Source organism: Berghia stephanieae, chromosome 2 (assembly GCF_034508935.2).
Source record: "Berghia stephanieae isolate SIO BIC M18660-M18661 chromosome 2, UCSD_Bste_1.3, whole genome shotgun sequence".
Lineage (NCBI taxonomy): Eukaryota > Metazoa > Mollusca > Gastropoda > Nudibranchia > Aeolidiidae > Berghia > Berghia stephanieae.
Window position 1 is genome coordinate 52,973,719 of NC_088361.1, and position 18,985 is coordinate 52,992,703.

At 35.2% G+C, this 18,985-nt stretch overlaps 1 protein-coding gene across 1 annotated transcript in view; it reads left to right on the forward strand.

Annotated features, from left to right (window-relative positions):
• The window catches only part of LOC144965145 (calcitonin receptor-like), a 109,499-nt gene that overhangs the window by 75,446 nt on the left and 15,068 nt on the right, over positions 1–18,985 (forward strand). Inside the window, exon 8 of the mRNA XM_078900138.1 lies at positions 15,910–15,995. Within this exon, the coding sequence (XP_078756264.1) occupies positions 15,910–15,995 (86 nt within the window). The remainder of the gene's footprint in view (positions 1–15,909; positions 15,996–18,985) is intronic.

Sequence of the window (18,985 nt, forward strand, 5' to 3'; positions counted from 1 at the left end):
TATGTTCTCTTTTATATTGACATATTATTTTAATGTTGTGATCACAGTCACAAGTCTTTTTCTGATATTTCATGGCAAAATAACTTCAGTGATTATAAATATTATCATTTGAAACCTTATTTATCTTGAAATATAAGTTGAATATTTTTATATCAGGAATAGGAATTGTGTATTAGTTGATAGGGCTAAAGAAAAAATAATTGATAACCCCAAGGAGGAGACGAAGACAAAGAGGACGAAGAGGAGAAGGAGGAATAGAAGGAGAGGGAGGAATAGTAGGGGCAGAACAAGAAGGAGTTTGATAAAGAAGAGAAGGGGGATGAAGGAGAAGAAAAGAAGAAAAAGAAGAAGTCGGATGGCGGGCGAGGGGTGAGTGAGGAGGAGGAGGAAAATGTCGAAGAAATTAGATTGTATGCTTGTGTGTAAGCATGTTTGTCTATAATATATTATTATCATATTAACCTGATAAGATAAACAAAAGAAAGTGGAGTGGGAGGAGGAAGAATAGGAGCTGGGGTGAAGAATAGCAGCAGCAGGAGGAGGAGGAAGAGGAAAGAGGAGGAAGAAGAAGAGGAGAAAGGGGGGGGGGGAAGAGAGAGAGAGAGAGAGAGAGAGAGAGAGAGAGAGAGAGAGAGAGAGAGAGAGAGGGAGAGAGAGAGAGAGAGAGAGAGAGAGTAGAGAACAATAAAATAGGATGAGGATAAAGATGTAAGGAGCAGCAGCAGGATGATGACGAGGAAAATGAGTAATTTAGGAAGGTGAAAAAGAATTTCCCACTATCTGGCGTTAGTGGTTTCCCGCTATCATCATCATCAGTAACAGCAGCAGCTGCTGCATCTTCATCATAACTGTTACCACACCAGTTCCATATCAACATCACAACTATCACTACTACGACAACCACCACCACCACATCATCATCATCATCCTATCAACTACAGCCACCACAACCGCCATCACCACCACCACAACTACAATCACCATCACCACATCATTATCACAAATACAACTGCCACCACCACAACTCCATCATCATCATCACTGCTACCACTACCACCACTACCGCCACCATAAAATCATCACAACCACCAAAACCACCACCACGACGTCGTCATCATTACTACCACTACCACCACTCACTCACCACATCATCATCACAAGTACCACCACCACCACATCCCCGTCACCAAGAAACAGGTGTATGTGCGTGTGTGTGTGTGTGTGTGTGTATGGGTTGGGGGGGGGGGGGGGGGGGGGGGGGGGGTTCGCGTGTCTACGTTAATTTTTGTTGTGACAATATAGAGAAGTTTCCCCAATTATCACGCTAGATAATACCTTTTTAAGTGCGAATGGGTTTCTCTCGGGTCGAATATTTTGAGGTGTGTGTATCTGATGATCAAATGCAAACATAATATGTCTGTTTTCCGTGTTGAGATGTGAAAAAATCCATGACAAATTTTCGCTCATCAAACTATTCATATTAACTTCATCCACTTCTTGGTTGTCCTATTCTTCTCGACAAAATACCGTTTGAGACGGTGGATCACAAATAAACTTTGACGATATCAAAATGGCACCAAACATTGAAATCGATGCCAGGCGTCATAGTGTCAGAATGATACAATAAGAGTACAATAACAAAATCGAAACAATGCACTTTATAATTAGAGACACTCCCTCCCAATATGAAATTGTGTTATTTAATGCAGCAGCTCCTCCTATCTTAACATTGAATTGATATAATATTGATGACATTGTGAATTTGGTAATAATGTTAAGTGGATCGCCTCCCTTGGTGGATATACACTTTGTTCTTTTCAAATTGCTCAAACACACAGAGACAAACCTCAACATTTTAACACATAAACACACACAAGTACACACACACATACACACAGATACACACGCATACACACACAAACACACACACACACACACGCACGCACACAAACACACAAACATACACACTTTACACGCATGAAATCAAAAAACATATAATTAGGAGTTCCTGATAATGAACGGCTACATCTTGAAATGACAATATTGTAAATAATCAAATACCAGTACCAGGTGGTAGACTGTTCCATAAACGGAACGTATTTAATTTGGTTAAAAACGAGTAAAATACCAAAAAGAAATGGAAATATTTAGATTTTGATATCCCGACTGTCTTGTCAGTATTAAATTTGGTACTGTAAAATAATTCTAATTACAAAGCCGTTTAGCTTTTAGTAGAAACTCTAATGAGAGGCGAGATGTCCGTGTGGTTAAAGTATTGCATTGTGATCCGAAATGTTCGAACCCCCTTCAGGTGCTTTTTTTTTCTCTTGGACATGATGTTTACCCTCCCCCCCCCCCCCCCCCCCCCCCCCCCCCGGACAAAGTTTCTTACTTTGGATAACATGGTCAATTCCTATTGACATCAGACGTTTGATTGAGGGATTATCGATATTCCTACATGGAATGCTTAGGCGACGAAATCTAATGGTGCGTTTAAAAAAATAATTTGATTCTTCAGGGCAGGGCTAGTTCAAACTCATGGATGGTGAATGGCATCCTAGTTATCTTTTTTTTAAAAATATAATGTACAAGGGGATTTTAAACCGTCAATTCGAATTATTTATCAAGCAGACATTTCCATCGACAAAATCGTCTAATCGTTGTAATCCTACTCTCTGCAATTTGAATCAGTTAAAAACACCAACATTAACAACAAAAATATTAACAATAACAGTTACGACGATGACGACAACAACACCACCACAACAACAAATGCAACAATATTAACAACGACGACGCAACACAGACAACAACAACAACAAAGACGACGACGACGAGACAAAAACAACATTCTTTCGAACTGGGGAAAGGAGGAAAATGGAGGCTTGTATGCAAGAGAAAGTTTAAACCGTTTTGTCCTTGCCTTCCACTGTCTTTGTGAGGTACGAAAGATGAGAAATAAGAATGATAATTTTGTATCAGTGTAAAGACAGTGTTTTTATATTTGTTCTTTTTTATATAATAATAATAATAATACTAATAATAATAATAATAATAATAATAATAATAATAATAATAATAATAATAATAATAATCATATAAATAACATTATGATAGTAATAATAATGATAATAATAATAATAATAATAATAATAAAGATATTAATAACTATTATTATTATTATTATTATTATTATCATTATCATTATTATTATCATTATTATTATTATTATTACTATTATCATTATTGATAATATTATTATTATCATTATCATTATTATTATCATTATTATTATTATTATTACTATTATCATTATTGATAATATTATTATTATTATTATTTTTAAGACAAGTGAATATCAATAATGGAATGTTTTGGTTTATTGCTACGTTTGCTTCAATCAATGTTATTACCACATGGCTCAGAGAGAGTTATGTTTTATTATTATTAAATTACCAATGTAAATAATTGTTATTTCCAGATCAGACATTGTATTTCTATAACAATATTGAATTAATCTGATTAACATTGTAATCCCAAGTAGGAAAAAAAACTTCATCTAGAAACTATATCCTAAAAGCTTAATATATTCGATTAGATTTTTCAGGATGATATTTAAAGCTTGAAATTATCTCCAACATTCTTTAGCTGTCTAATTTTTTTTTAATGTATAGCAAACGACAAGGGGCACATAAATTTAATTGCCGTAGCATAAAATACCACCCTCTGCACAGACAAGTTGTTTAAACTTTTGTATGTTATTTATAACCGTCTGTTTGTATCTGTTTGGTTTTGTATTGTTCTTATTTTGTATTGTCTTTTTTTCTTGTTGCTAATCTATTTTGTTTTGTTTGTTTTGTTTTTGTTTTTTTTGTGGTTTTTTTCTGTTTTATTTTTCTTTGTTGATTGGTTTAGGGAATACAATTGCCATTGGAAAAGGCAGATGGGCATGGAGGCTCAACACTTGGGGAACTGGCGAATGCCGGCTGCAGCCCAAGGCAGTACAATTCCTGGAGCAGAGGTTCGGTGTTTAGCACTGCAGGAAGTTCAAAGAAATCAAATGGCTGGGTAACGACTGGGTAGTCTTAGCTGATTTACCCTCATCAATGGCCACCCAATGGGTTTCAAATACACAAGACCTGTTCCATTCTGGACAATCCTAACAAATTCTCATCATTGAACTGACAATGTCACATTGAACAAAAAGAATAGCACCCAAGTCTATAAGACAAGAGAAATATGTAGGCTAGAGTGGCTATTAAGTCAGTCTTTGGAGTTGAGGTAGGAACTCGAGGGTTCTTATTGGAACATTAATATATGAACTGTTATCGCAGCTCAATATCTCTGGCAGACGAAGCAATCTGAATCCTCAGTTCGACAACAGAGAGGAGCTTTCATTGGAATTGGATAAGGAGGTATGAAACCTGTTTCCACCAATTATATAAATAAAAGAAATAAGTGATATCATTAAATTACCGGCGCCGATGACACAGTAGAGAGTCTAAATAAAAGTACGCACAAAAAGACTAGAAATAAATCATGATCCCGATGTCCCGGGTTGAAGTGATCGCGCTGGCATTTAAAAAATAGAAAACCACTAGGGAAGTATGACCTAGGTGTGGTCCTGGCACGGCACCTTAGAGAGTAAAAGGTTAAGGACCAAAAAACTTGTCCGAAGAGGGTTTCTTCTCTGCAGACTTTCTGTGTTAGCTCTATCAATGTTTCTAGTCACCCGGTTGTCTTCATAATTTTGAATCAAGAATCTACAGGCAAAAAAGTCTGAGGTTTTAAGAGGTGTCGCATTATTGTTTGCGTAGTTTTCATCTGCACAATACTCTCTCTCTCTCTCTCTCTCTCTCTCTCTCTCTCTCTCTCTCCCTCTCTCTCTCGCTCTCTCTCTCATTCTCTCTCTCGCTCTCTCTCTCTCATTCTCTCTCCCTCTCTCTCTCTCTCTCTCTCTCTCTCCCTCTCTCTCTCTCTCTCTCTCTCTCTCTCTCTCTCTGGTGGACGCATAGCATGTCTTGTGATAAATGAAATCGATTTTTTTCTATATGTAGAATGATTGGAGAATGAAGGAAGCGATTTCAAGTGTCAAAACTTGGTAATTGAGATGTAGTCCTTCAGAGCCATTAGGCTCATGGAGTCGGAGTTTATCCAGGTTTCTATAGCGTGAAACGGACAATACTAATTGCTCGCTAACCTTTGGATAGGACACTGGTCTATTGCAAAGTACTTTCTGCCAGAACTAACAGACCCAGCTACACAATCACTGCTGGTTGGACAAGAGGGGGGGGGGGGGGGGGGCAGAAAAAAATCTCGACTTCATCCGGGATCGATCTCGGTCCCTTTTCGTGTGAAGCAAATGCTCTACCAACTAAGCTATTGGGGCCCCCCATTGAGGTGTATCGATTTGAAAGATTTTTCCAACTGTGCCAGCATTGGATATCGACCATATAAACATGCATGATGACAAATTTTGAATGCTAATCTTTCAATATCTAACTTTGCTCATCTGCCTCTAAATCCATAGGAGATGACAAATACACATCCAGGAGATTATAGACATTGATATCAGAGTAATTTGTGATACAAGTCAAAATGCTCGAGGCCAAAGTCGATGAGTAACTGAGTCAGTGCACGGACTCAATGAAAGGGCCTCATCACTGAGATAATTATGTTCTTGAAACGATTTCCCTGCGTCGAGGTTTGAAAGAGGTGGCCCAGAGCTGTATGCTACTGATTCGAATATCTCTATAATATTTCATTAATATTGCATCCATATCCAATGTATAACATGAAAGATGAATGGATTATAACTTCAAAGATGAACAAAATGATGGATGGAAAGCTTTAGAATTAGATGTAGTTTATTGTTTTCTTTTTTAACAGACTTCATTTTCAGGAATTATTGAATTTCTTACAATAATTTTTTCGCCATCCTATTGACTTTTGGCTACCGTATAAAACAATATTCATAGCTTTGAGTTCCATCCCCTTACTTATCTTGTACAGACAAATACATCCCGACAGTTTGTTTCAGTTCGATACCTCCAAGTGATTTATTGATTTCCACGTTCTACATTTTGAAAATGACGAATTGGCAAGTGTTAAGGGTATTGAATATCAATTCGCATCGTGACATACAATGTAACCAGCATTGTATTTATAACGTCGTCTTTAGATATGTGACCACTCGTCTCAAAACGATATTATATCAGGGGTAAACTTGTGTATGAAACTGAATTTCTGTTATATGTTGTAAACTTTGATTTTATTAAAATACTATCTACTTATTAGGCGAATAAGCTTTATTTCGGGTTTTTTAAAGCATTTATTTTTCGCATTGGGATATTTCTTTACCCAAACTTTATAGTATTCAGCTAGTTTATTCGGACCATATCCAGATGGACGTGATGGATACCATTAGATTTCCCATAAAATTCCATAACTCATTTTGGACGACCCCCTCGAGACGCATCGTCAGTAGCCATGTGACCACATTTAAAAAAACGTAGGTTTTATATAGCGCAATATCCACTCAACGTGTTTAAAGCGCTTTACAAAGGGTCACTGACCAACAGTAACACGTAAAACGAGACAAGACGCCTGTTAGGCGATATTACAATGTTTTTGGGACAGAGACAACGCTGTTAACGGTACTCATTTTACTCCTGAGTGGTGAGAGAATGTGAATAAAGAGACTTTTCCAATGACTCAGCTATGTGCCGAGCGAGCCTCTAACCCAAGACCTTCCGATCCGAAAGCAAATGTCATACCACAAGACAACATAGCCGCACAACCGCAAGTGACAGTATTTATTTGTTAAAAGGAACGAAGTTGCCATCACTCAGCTCTTTGTTATTAATTTAAGACAGTGTTAGCGATTAATTCTCACTAAATTATATCAATCAAACTATCAATGTTAACGGTTACACACAGTTTTTGTGTTGTTTGGTACGATTAATTTGGCTGGCGGATGCTGTGAGTAGTTTATAGAATATCACAGCATCAATTTAGTATTTACCTGGAGATGAAGAAACTTGAGTCCTAATCTAAATTTAATTTTCTGATTTTCCGTTTATAGAATAACAATATTTTAGCATTTATATTGCATCTAAAAATTTATGATTTAATAGTTATTAAAATTTTTAAACGTGTGCAAATATTACGATTGCCAATCCCTTCTCTTCTCTTCTCTTCTCTGTTCTTTCTCTCTCTCTCTCTCTCTCTCTCTCTCTCTCTCTCTCTCTCTCTCTCTCTCTCTCTCTCTCTCTCTCTCTCTCTCCTTATTTCTCTCCTTTCTTCATCTTAATCTACTTTGTTGTTTTCGCTCCACATCTAACTCTTTACTGGCGAGTTTGGGTTTTAATTTAACCGAGCATCACAATTTACACGTATAGCAGGGCAAAACCAACCTTTATGTATCTATCTATAAATGCTGATCAATCGCTTTCAGTGAGACATCAGTAACAGCGATGCGACTCAGCGATTCAACTTTTCCTTCCCGAGGAAACGATTACTTAAAATGAAAAGGATTCATTTTATCTGTATTTATAGCCAAATAAATATGGTTGGTTTCGCAGTTAAATGGTTAAATGTCATTTTCCACTGCAAAACCTTAAAAGAATAATCATCACAGGCACAACAATTGAATATCAATGAGAAGCTACTCTTGTCCTTCCCTGCTTATTTCAAAGCTTCAACCCAAACAAGTTGGGCTTTTCGTCCTTTATTCGAATGTAGATAGGCTAATGAATTTTTGATAGTGAATGAACATATTCCTCTTTCCTTGTTCCAATGGACGTTCAAAGCATTGCTATTTTTGTAGCAAGGGTTGTTCTGATGACTGCCTTGATTGAATTACATTGTTGACGTTGGCTTCATCGAGAGGATGATAAGAATAGCTATGGTAATGACAAAAGAGTTCGTTAAAAAGACGTACACACACAGACACACACATACACACACACACACACACACACACAAAGTTCACAACAATCAACATGTTTAATGAATGTATATCATTTTGGACAACAAAGGCATTTGACCACCAAATTAGAACAAACTATAATGTACGTAGAAAGTGGCATTTAATATCATAATAATAATATTATTATTACTATTATTATTATTATTATTATTATTATTATTATTATTATTATTAATATCATTAAGGGACTGAATTAGATAGCAATTGCTTTTACTCAATAGATTGGTATAATTCCTGTAAGTCTTCCCTGTATCCAGTGTTAATCTGGCGTACGATGATAACAAAAATATAATCTATTTGACCCGAAAACTTTTACTTTTCTCCCTCTCTCTCTCTCTCTCTCTCTCTCTCTCTCTCTCTCTCTCTCTCTTTCCTCATTTTCTTTTCAAAACCATAGCATTCATTAGCACTGAATCTTAACACAAATGTTATTCACATTTTTGGCTGTCAACGTTATGCCTTTTTGTTTTGATATTTGGTAGAGATAAAAAAAACCTTGATAAACTTCCTTGTTCCCTTGGTAAAAATATCTCTATATGTGACTTCTTTTAATATTGATTTCTCGCTATTTCTGTAAATCCAGCATAAAATTCTGAATTCCATTTCAAAGATGGACACACCCATTAAAAATGTAGCCAAATCTTAGCCTACATATTCATGCTGGCTCATCCCAAGCAAAGATTTCCAAAACTTTGAAAATTTCGCAACCAACAGTGAGCAGAATTGTCAGTCCTGGTATGAAAAGATAGCAGTGTGACTCCCATTAGAAAGGGTAAGTGAGGGGCGAAAACCCCCCAGACAAGTCCTTCCGTTGATCGTAGACAGATAAGAGAAGGAAAAAAAACCCAGACTGACTATCTGTCAACTCTAGAAGGAACTTGAAAAGAGCGGTGTGAATGTGTCAGCACAGACTGCCAGGCGGTGACTTGTTATTTCTGGGCGTCGTACTCATCGCCCATACACATACAAAAAAAAGAAAAGATAAACAAACACAAAAACAATTGTTAACGGCAGCAATGAAAAGAAAGCACCGAATGGGCGAAAAAAACATGCAGAATGGACAGTTGTCGACTGGAAGAGAGTCGTGTTCTCAGGTGAGAGTCATTTTGTCGTCCAAGGGTACAGAACTCAATTCGTTCATCAGCTAAAGGGGGGAAAACTGCGCCCAGACCATAAAGATCAACAGGTCAAACACCCAGGAAAGCATTTGTTTTGGAACTGCTTCTAACACGGGGGAACAGACCATTGATTCCCGCCAATTGAATGATGAAAGCAATAAAAATACTCGGACACACTCACATCTCATGCTATCCCAGAACTGAGAACCTCAACCAAGTTGACATTTTCCAACAAGACCTGGCACCTTGTCTCAAGTTAAGTTTATCGATAAAACAATCAAGGACAAACAGATTAGAGGGTTAAATTGGCCAGCCATTTTCCTAGACCTCAATCCTATCGAAAGAAAACTGCGAGGAATGAACTATACCAAAAAAGAGAAGCTGATACTGAACACCACTGAAGCGGTGTGGCATCGAGACGCAACTGTAGCTGAAATATGTACTAAGCTGGTGGAATCCATGCCCTCCAGGGTGAGAGATTTCCTAAAGAATGGGGGAGGTCATAAACGGTATTAGTCGAACATAATAAAGGTTCGAATTTGTGAAATTGTTATCCATTGTACAAGTCTGTTCACATACACTTTTTTATTCAATTCATTTGAGCAATACGGTATGTATTTATTTATAGTATTTCCATAATTATGATCAACGAAGCTGATCATAATTATATTTGAAATATTTTATAAATAGCTCCTTTTATCAAAAAGTTGATCATTACTATTTCATCGTTTTCGTTTTTATAATATATATAGTTTCGAGACTGAAATCTTGAAATAAAAACCGTACTACGGATAAATACCGACTGATGAAATGGATGACATAGAAACGATTGTTTCGGCAAAAAATCCGTGAGTGAATTTATTTATTTTTTATATGGTCTAACCAACATCATCAAGCACTCTCGATCTTTAAGTACCCACCAACACTCATAAATATATATTATATCATTACCAATTTTCAAATAGTTTCAAAGCAGTATTGTGATCAAAAATTGAGTTGAACTCACTCTTATTAATAAAAAAAGGTGCCGACCAGCTGTCTTAACCATTTATAAAATAACCAAGGAAACATTGGCGCCAATTTTTCACACACACAAATTTCATGGTCAGAATCAATCATAGCTTGGCAGCCAAGTGGCAAAAATACCCTGGTGATGATAGTCTGATAACGTTTTTACCGAACGCAATGGAACAGATGGTGGATCAACTAATGTCATCACTTACTCATAATTGATGTTATGCGTTTAGGCAAAATACTGACAACATTCGTCAGCCGGATATAGTGTAGCAATACACTACTTATGTGTAACCTTGAACATTTATAATCTGATTGATATAATAATTTAGTAAGAACATCTCAGCAAATTGCTTGTCTAAAAAGCAATAACAACGAGTTGAGTGACGTTAATTTTGTTCCTTTTATAGCATGTCTGGTTCTGGTTGTATTTTTGGGTTATTAAACATCACGATTAATAATGGGCAACCGTTGAGTAATGTCTACATAGCCTTCAGTCGTGGCAAATAGTCTTTCAGATTTGTTAGACGAGCAGGCAGTGTTTATTTTGTAATAAATTAAATGACTGCTTACGCAATTTTAACAAGATAATTTAGTGATTTGAGATTATTTATATGCACGGACACTATGTTAACATCTATGATTAATTTGATCTTATAGTTTATCATACATCTGGTCAAAGGTGCAAGTGTATGTTAACCCTGACCACAGAGCTTCGATTAAAAAAGAAATTGATGTAAACGTTTAAGAGAATAGTTTTCAAGATATTTTATCACGATGTTAAATAATAATAATGATGATGATGATGATTTTGGTGATGATGACGATGATAATGATGATAACAATGATTATGATGATGATGATGATGATGCTGATGATGATGATGATGATGATGATGATGATGATGATGATGATGATGATGATGATGATTATGATGATATAATGATAACGACGATGAAAATAATAATAATAATAATAATAATAATAATAATAATAATAATAATAATAATAATAATAATAATAACAACGTTCCCAATTCCTTCCCCCGCAAAGCTGTCAAAAATGATTAGGAAATGCTTCACCTAACAGCTAGGATATCCTTATACAGGCTTATGCGTATACATATATTTTTGTACGTATATATATATATATATATATATATATATATGTGTGTGTGTGTGTGTGTTATTGTGTATGTGCGCTCGTTTGTGTGTCTGTGTGTTTGTGTGTGTGCGTGAGTCATAGATATACGTGCGGAGGGGGATAAAGTGAGGGTAAGTCATGACTTCGAAGGCAAATATTGACTATGTCAAGACATCAGTTGATGGAGACAGGAGGTAAACATGTCAAGGTGGGGCTTAATGCTTCCTATAAAACAGATAAGAAATAAAGGATCTGCCTTACGATGATAAATCTCGAACTGATTGATATTGGCGGGGTTTGTGTTTTTTTTAAATATTGATATCTCTGTATACGAACAACCTTGTGAACGAACGTTTTACATTAATTTGATAGAGGCCACGGCTTTTATGACATGTAAAGTACCACCTTAAAACAGTTTATGTTATGTTGATTTGTCAAAACCGATTTAACATTCAAAATTATAAAACTGGTTAGTTTTATAGAAGAAATAAGTAGTAGTTTCTTAACGTCGCAATAACTAAAATTTTACTCTTATGGTCACGTTTACTTTAAACCCGTTTTTGTTCGCCCCGATATGATGTCATTTTGAGAAGATAGGTTACATATGAATTCAACTCAACCCAGTGTTGAAGTTTATCAAACATTTCAATTGAATAAAAGACTTTATTGCTCTGAACGGATCCTTTTCCTTTTATGAAAATAAAAAGACATTTCCTTGCCAAATGTCAGTGAAATTAATTTGTCACACAATATGAAGTCTTGCAACAAGAAGGCCTGTTGCAAGTTTTCAGAAATTATGTGAAATTTGTGTATGATAAAACGCCAGACAATTACAGGAATAAAAGGATTATCACCTAAATCCATTTGAGCGCGTATTTTGAAAGCCAAACGCTGTGATAAATCTAAATAGAGTAAATCTGTATGGCCGCGTCCCCACCCCCAATCAAAACGAGTTATCTACTCTCAAACCGATTTTAGCTAGAAAGTCTCAATTTCGCAAACTAACCTTCGTTGCTTCATTTTCCTTTCTTATCACACTCTTGTGGATATTGGCGGCACTGCATGCATTTATAGTAATCTACTCGAGGGAAATTCTCTTTTTAGGTTTCTTAAAGGACTATTGACATCGTCATACATTGTTGATTTTCGTGAAAATATGGATCTTGTGAGCTAAATCGATGTAAAAGAAATATGCTCACTCGTGCTTTACATTGTTTTTATTGATCATTGCTTACTTTAGCAGCACTAACATGTTGCCTCGCTAGGGGTCTTGGAATTTTACAAGACCCATTGTAAACTAAAAAAAACCAGTGAGAGTTGGGTCATGACATTTGTGGAACATATTTGAGTCGCTCTGAAGTTAACATCTTCATAATCCATTTTAACAATTCATTGTCATCTTCTTGTGTTCCAATGTCAAATCATTATCTTTTTTGGATTATGGACTGATCTCAAAAACCTTGGATTTTATTGTTTTCACTCTTTTCAAATCAATTTTAAAACAACATGTCTTTGTATGATTCTTGTGTGTGGCTGCTGTAAAGTAGTTTGATTGGCCGCGGTCAAGACGTGTGGCGGCGCCAGGGTTGTTCTTGCTCAAAACACCTCTTTAGTTGTTTTATGTCAATGCAACACTCATATTTACGTGCATGAAGTCTAGAGTGCGACCAGGAAATCCAGAAAGCCAAATAGATTGCATTTTATCCACAATAAAGCGGCACGGTGTCGTAAACCGTGTTCGTGGTCGTGACCGGTCGATTGAATCTAGAAAGGACTTATTCCACCGAATTTATTTATTTTATTGACAAAATTCCTTGCGAATAGTGTGATCGTTTTAAAGACGAAACATTTGGTAAAATTTTGTTTTTCTATCGAATGCATGAAAATCTTAACAATTTTTGAAACATTCAAGCTTAAAAACGTAACAGTATTATTTTATTTTAATGTTTTTGTCATGGGGAAATCTTTATAACAATTTTAATCTAAATGAAATATTGACAATTTCAGATTCGATCACATACCTATCTATATGTAATTTATTCCTCTATATATAAAATAATCAATCCTGATATAGTGTTCAATAGCCTGATGTCGGGTCCCCCCCCCCCCCAGCAACCAGCAGCTTGGTTCTAAACAAAACAAAATCGGTACTTTTTATTCTTCGTGCTGGCTAGAAAATTTTTCACATGTCATGTGCTTGATTAAAATGTACAAAAGTCAAAACATGATCAGATTTAGAACGTTTGTCTCCTCTGGATACTCTTTTATGCTCGTCGCAGAAGTATTTCATAAGGGCGGTTATGGAGATGGTGGCGTACGACATTGTTCCGATTGTTTAGTACCAGTCACTATGCATCGTTACGAGGGTAGTGACGTCACGACTGTTGAACCCTATTATTGCATCTTAATTTAAACGATTCATCCTCTCTCTCTCTCTCTCTCTCTCTCTCTCTCTCTCTCTCTCTCTCTCTCTCTCTCTCTCTCTCTCTTTTACCCCCCCCCCCCCCCCCCCCCCACACCCACACGCGCGCGCGCTCTTTCTGAGAGATGTGTGTGTGGGAGAGAGTGAGTGTGTGTTTGTGTGTGTAACTTATTTTTATCACTACCTCTCCATCACACACATAGAAATGCACCTTCTTTCCTTTTTCTTAATATTCGCTTACTCATCCTCCTTCTTCCCATTTCTTGTATATTATTTATATTGTCAGTGGTCAAAATAATGTTCTAAATCGGGCGTTTTCTGCCCAAGGTGAGAATGCAAATCGTTTTACGGTAAGTCAGGATGCGTTATCGCTGAAATATAACCTGTCTGTTCTATTTCAACAAAATTATCTTTGTCAGTGGCCTAAACCCTAACGTGTAGGTTTTCAGAAAATTTAGGGTAGGAAAAAATAAATACGAGGATGATGAAAAGTAAGATATTTTACTCAAGCTATGAAAATGGGTGAAAAGGGGGATACAGCTTTCTTTTGTCATTGGTTTATCTTTCCATGTATGAAAGATTAACTTTTTAATTTTTGTTTCCTAAGGTAGAAAATATTTTTTTTCAAAAGCATGAAAAATATAGAGTATAAAGAGACTTGTTTTTACTTCAGTCAACATAAGATTATAAAGATTATAGTCAGACCCGGTCAGATCAACAAGATAGGATTTAAAAAACGAATGTTCTTAACATTGATGATCTGGTAATAGTTCTGTTTTTGCATAATACTACGGTGAAAAGTTTCGTGTGTGCTGACGAGATTTTGGTGTTGACTTAGATTAAAATGTTTATCTTTAAAATATATAGAAGAACATATTATGTTTTTCTATCCAGCCATCTCATACACGCTGTGTTATCTTATGTCCCTTGATTGTGTGCAAGATTAGACTGATCGTCATTATTATAGCCCTTTAGTTTTGGAGGAAAACCCGATTTCACTTTATCATTATAGCAAAAATAGGATGGGTCTTCCCTATATTATTCCTTTGTTAAAAACGTAGCAGTTCGTGAAATAATCATATCCTGCAAGCGTCTGGTTTTACTAAAAAGGAAATTGAAATAACATATTATTTAAACCATAGTAGGGGTATATAAGTATTTTTGACCTCCTGGATAAGAATGTTCGAACTCATTCCTGACGCGCGCTTCAAAGGTTACTGCGTGGTATTGGATCTCGTTCAAAATACCGAATTATGTTCAAGATTACTGTAATATAGAGTGCAGTTTGTGACACTATTTTTTTCCAGCAAGCGGTGTTAACCATTTTTAGTACATTCTACCATAGTCAAGCACGTAGGTAACGTTACATGCTATATATGATGTAAACAGATAATGTATGTCTTCAAGAGAGAATATGTGACCCACAGCCTCAAAACAGTACTGTATTGGGTTGATTCAGATATTAATTTGATATGTAGTAAAAACAAAAATCAAATTTCCATCCACAAGACTTGGTTCCATGTTGTATGTTCTATTGAGGACTGTAGATTTTTTTTTTTTCATGACTTTTCCTGAAATGTCATACATACCCACCACAAAATTGATTTTTTACACTCGAACTCAAAAGCAATAAGTGTATATTATACATATTTTTTCTGCAGCAAAAAGAACTTTATAAAGATAGCATTACGTTCTTATTAACATTTCAAAGAATTATCTTCACATTTGGTTCTGTACATAAACCAATTTTGGAACGATCTGTCACATATAGTTAGAACCAAAATGATGTCACTCAGTTCTTTGTTGTTGTTTTAGACAGCCAGTTTAATTATTAGTTCTCGCTAAATTATATCAATCAGACTTTATATAGAATGAAGTTGACGTCACTAGGGTCTTTGTTATTGTTTTTGCCATCCGCGTTTTAAAGTAATTCTCACTAAACTGTATTAACCAGACTATAAACGTTCAAGGTTACACATAGTTTTGTGTGCTGGTCCGTTATACTTCCGGATGGCAAAGTTGTGAGCTTCTTATCCAAGGGCACACTATCTATAAACTTTTAAGGTTACACACTGATTTGTGTGTTGGTACGTTACCGGTTGGCGAATGTTTTGACTAAACGGATAGCATCAGTATAATGACGGATGTGGATTTGACTGAGCAAACTACCAGCTACCGAGTATAAATTAATTATAATCATATTATGCCTTTTCTTCTTTCAGGTGAACAGTGCCTTTCTTGTCAACATTATCCGAGTGTTGGTGATAAAACTTCGGTCAAACAACAATTTAGAATCCAGACGTATCAGGTCAGTTTTCATGATTTTTAAAATTGTATTTTCTTATCTGATTCACTTTATTGATTTTTTTTTCTATCTGCTTGATGCACGATCATTAGTGTAATCAAATTATGCTGCTTTCACCTTGTAATCTAAAGTCTGGATGAAATTTATACTGATTAGTCACAAGTGCCGTAATTTTATGTCATGGAAATAACAACGGAAAGAACACAGGCAATGAAAATGATATAATATACAAAAGCATTGAACAAACATTAATATAACGACTTGGAAAAAGAACAAAAGACCTATTACATAACTCATCGGCCCAAAACCCTTTTTAGCCAATAACAAAACAATAAAAATATTAATACATCACTAAAAATCCATATGTTTTTAGGTTTTTTTTAAACTGGCTGAAGAAGGATTATGACCCGAAACGTTAAGTGTTTTATATTATGTTATTTTCCCGAAACTGTTATATATATGTTTGTTCATTATTTCCTCAACTTCTATTATCTTAGCATCGCATTATACAAAAGTTTATTTATTTTTCTCGTGACCTGTTTAAAATATGCGATTAGATGGCGTGATTATCAATAAATTTTAAATAAGCAAAAACAAATGAGCTGATCTAACTCCATCTTGCAGATCAGCTCTGACCTTGGATGAATATCACCTTGTGTAAGCCTCTTTGCTTATCTTCGTTTTCATCCACGTTACCCATTATCCTAATTAAGTTTCTTTGTAATAGTTTTTTTTTGTGTTTTGTCAAAAATAATCATAAGGAGAAGCAAGTATAAAAAAGGAAGAGGTAGAAGAAGTTGCAGATGTGGGATGAGAATGAGGAAAAACAGAATGGAGGAAAGGAGGTTTGGGGAAGAATAAGGAGAAGAAGAATAAGAAAGAGAAGAAGAAGAAGAGGAAGAAGAAGAAGAAGATGAAGAAGAAGAAGAAGAAGAAGAAGAAGAAGAAGAAGAAGAAGAAGAAGAAGAAGAAGAAGAAGAAGAAGAAGAAGAAGAAGGAGAAGAAGAAGAAGAAGAAGAAGAAGAACACCAACAACAACAACAACAACAACAACAACAAGGCCAAGAAGAAGAAAGAAGGAGAAGGAAGAGCAGGAGGAAGAGGAAGAGGAAAGAATGGGAATAATGATAATAATAATAATAATAATAATAATAATAATAATAATAATAATAATAATAATAATAATAATAATAATAATAAAATAATAATATAATAATAATAATAATAATAATAATAATAATAATAATAATAATAATAATAATAATAATAATAATAATAATAATAATAATAATAATAATAATAAAGATAATAATAATAATAATAATAATAAGAAGAAGAAGAAGAAGAAGAAGAAGAAGAAGAAGAAGAAGAAGAAGAAGAAGAAGAAGAAGAAGAAGACAAAGAAGCATCTTTTGTTCTACCCTACCCTCCTTCTATTGCTCCTTTAATGCTTCCTCTTCTTCCCGCTTCTCCTCCTTCTCGTCCTCCTGCTCACCCTCCATCTTCTCCACCTTGATCTCATCCTCTTTTTCTTCCTTATCAACATCCGATCCTTCTCCACCTTCCACCCCTATTGTTATTTTGTTGTTTCGTATTTTGTAGGTTTATCTTTATGCTTCATTACCCATATTATTATGAACGCTTTACGTCAGTTGCCAGATCTCCCGCTTTTGTTGTAAATTGATACTATTTTTTGACCATTACTTAAAAAATCAAAATAGACCTTCTAGCTTATTTCAATATTTATTGTGTCGGTGCGTTTAAGTGAACGGTGGTTTGTTTGTTTAGATTTTTACTGAGACAACACAACAATGATTCCTGTTGAAAACAAATATAGTCCTATACCCTTTTGATTTTACTGAAAACCAGACGATTTTACTATAGCTTTTTAACAACAAAAAATGATTAGTCGTATCTTTGAAATTGTCGTAACAGTTTAACTTTTAAAAAATAGGTTTAGACGTGTAATGATATCATGACCATAATGATCATTCTTAATGTCAAATCGTCAAATCTGAGAACCGATAATTGTTTTAAAAAATAGTACATAGTGATATTTTTTTTTTAAATAGTGAGGTCTTCGGAGGGATATGATGATTTAATACTTGAACTTCACCGTTTGAAATTTCCAATTAGTCCCTAATGCTCACTCCCTTGGGGATTTGTTCATAATTTCAATCAAAGGACTTCAAGAATCTTATAGTCTATGACAACAGTTTTGATTCGGCGAAGTTTTCTTTTTGAATAAATATATGGGTTAACGTTTATAATTGACAAATGGATCGTTATTTGCATGCCTTCTGTCAACGAAATTTTAATCACTCAAATTACTTTTAAAAAGTAATGCTATTGATAGAAAACTAATTTCAAATGTGTTTTGTTAATTTTATGTTTGATAATTGATATAAGTTACGCCAAATTTTCATGCACAGAACAACATTGATTTGTTTCTTTAAACACCGAATGCATTCTCATAACCTTGGGGCCACAACTATCCTGAGTTTTAAAGGAATTATGATAGTCTAGTACGTATTAATAATGTTCGTTGTGCATCCCCTTGTATTATAGCAATTTATGGACATTGTCATTTGTTCGAACTTTGCTTAAGTGAGAATTGTGATATGCTAAGCTTTTGTAGCTATCGTGGTATGCCAGAATGTAGTCATGAAGATACTATGATCACCAGTCCTAATTTCATTGGATTCTTGAAACATCTTCTTACTTATAGTTTAATATTTCATGACATCACATTCATAACTTAGGGAGAAGACAATGGTGTAAGAGGGCAGCGTGGCTCAGCGGTACGGTCTTTGCTTCATACCCGAATGGTACCGAGTTCGATCACACGCCGCTGTGTGACTTTGAGCAAGTCACCTCGCTCTAGCTAAATTTGCGGCGCTGCACTGTGGCTGACGCCTGGGTTATTCCAGTCTTCCCTTGGAATAGGCCCTAGAGACAAATTTCCCCTATGGTATGAATAAAGGGAATTTATT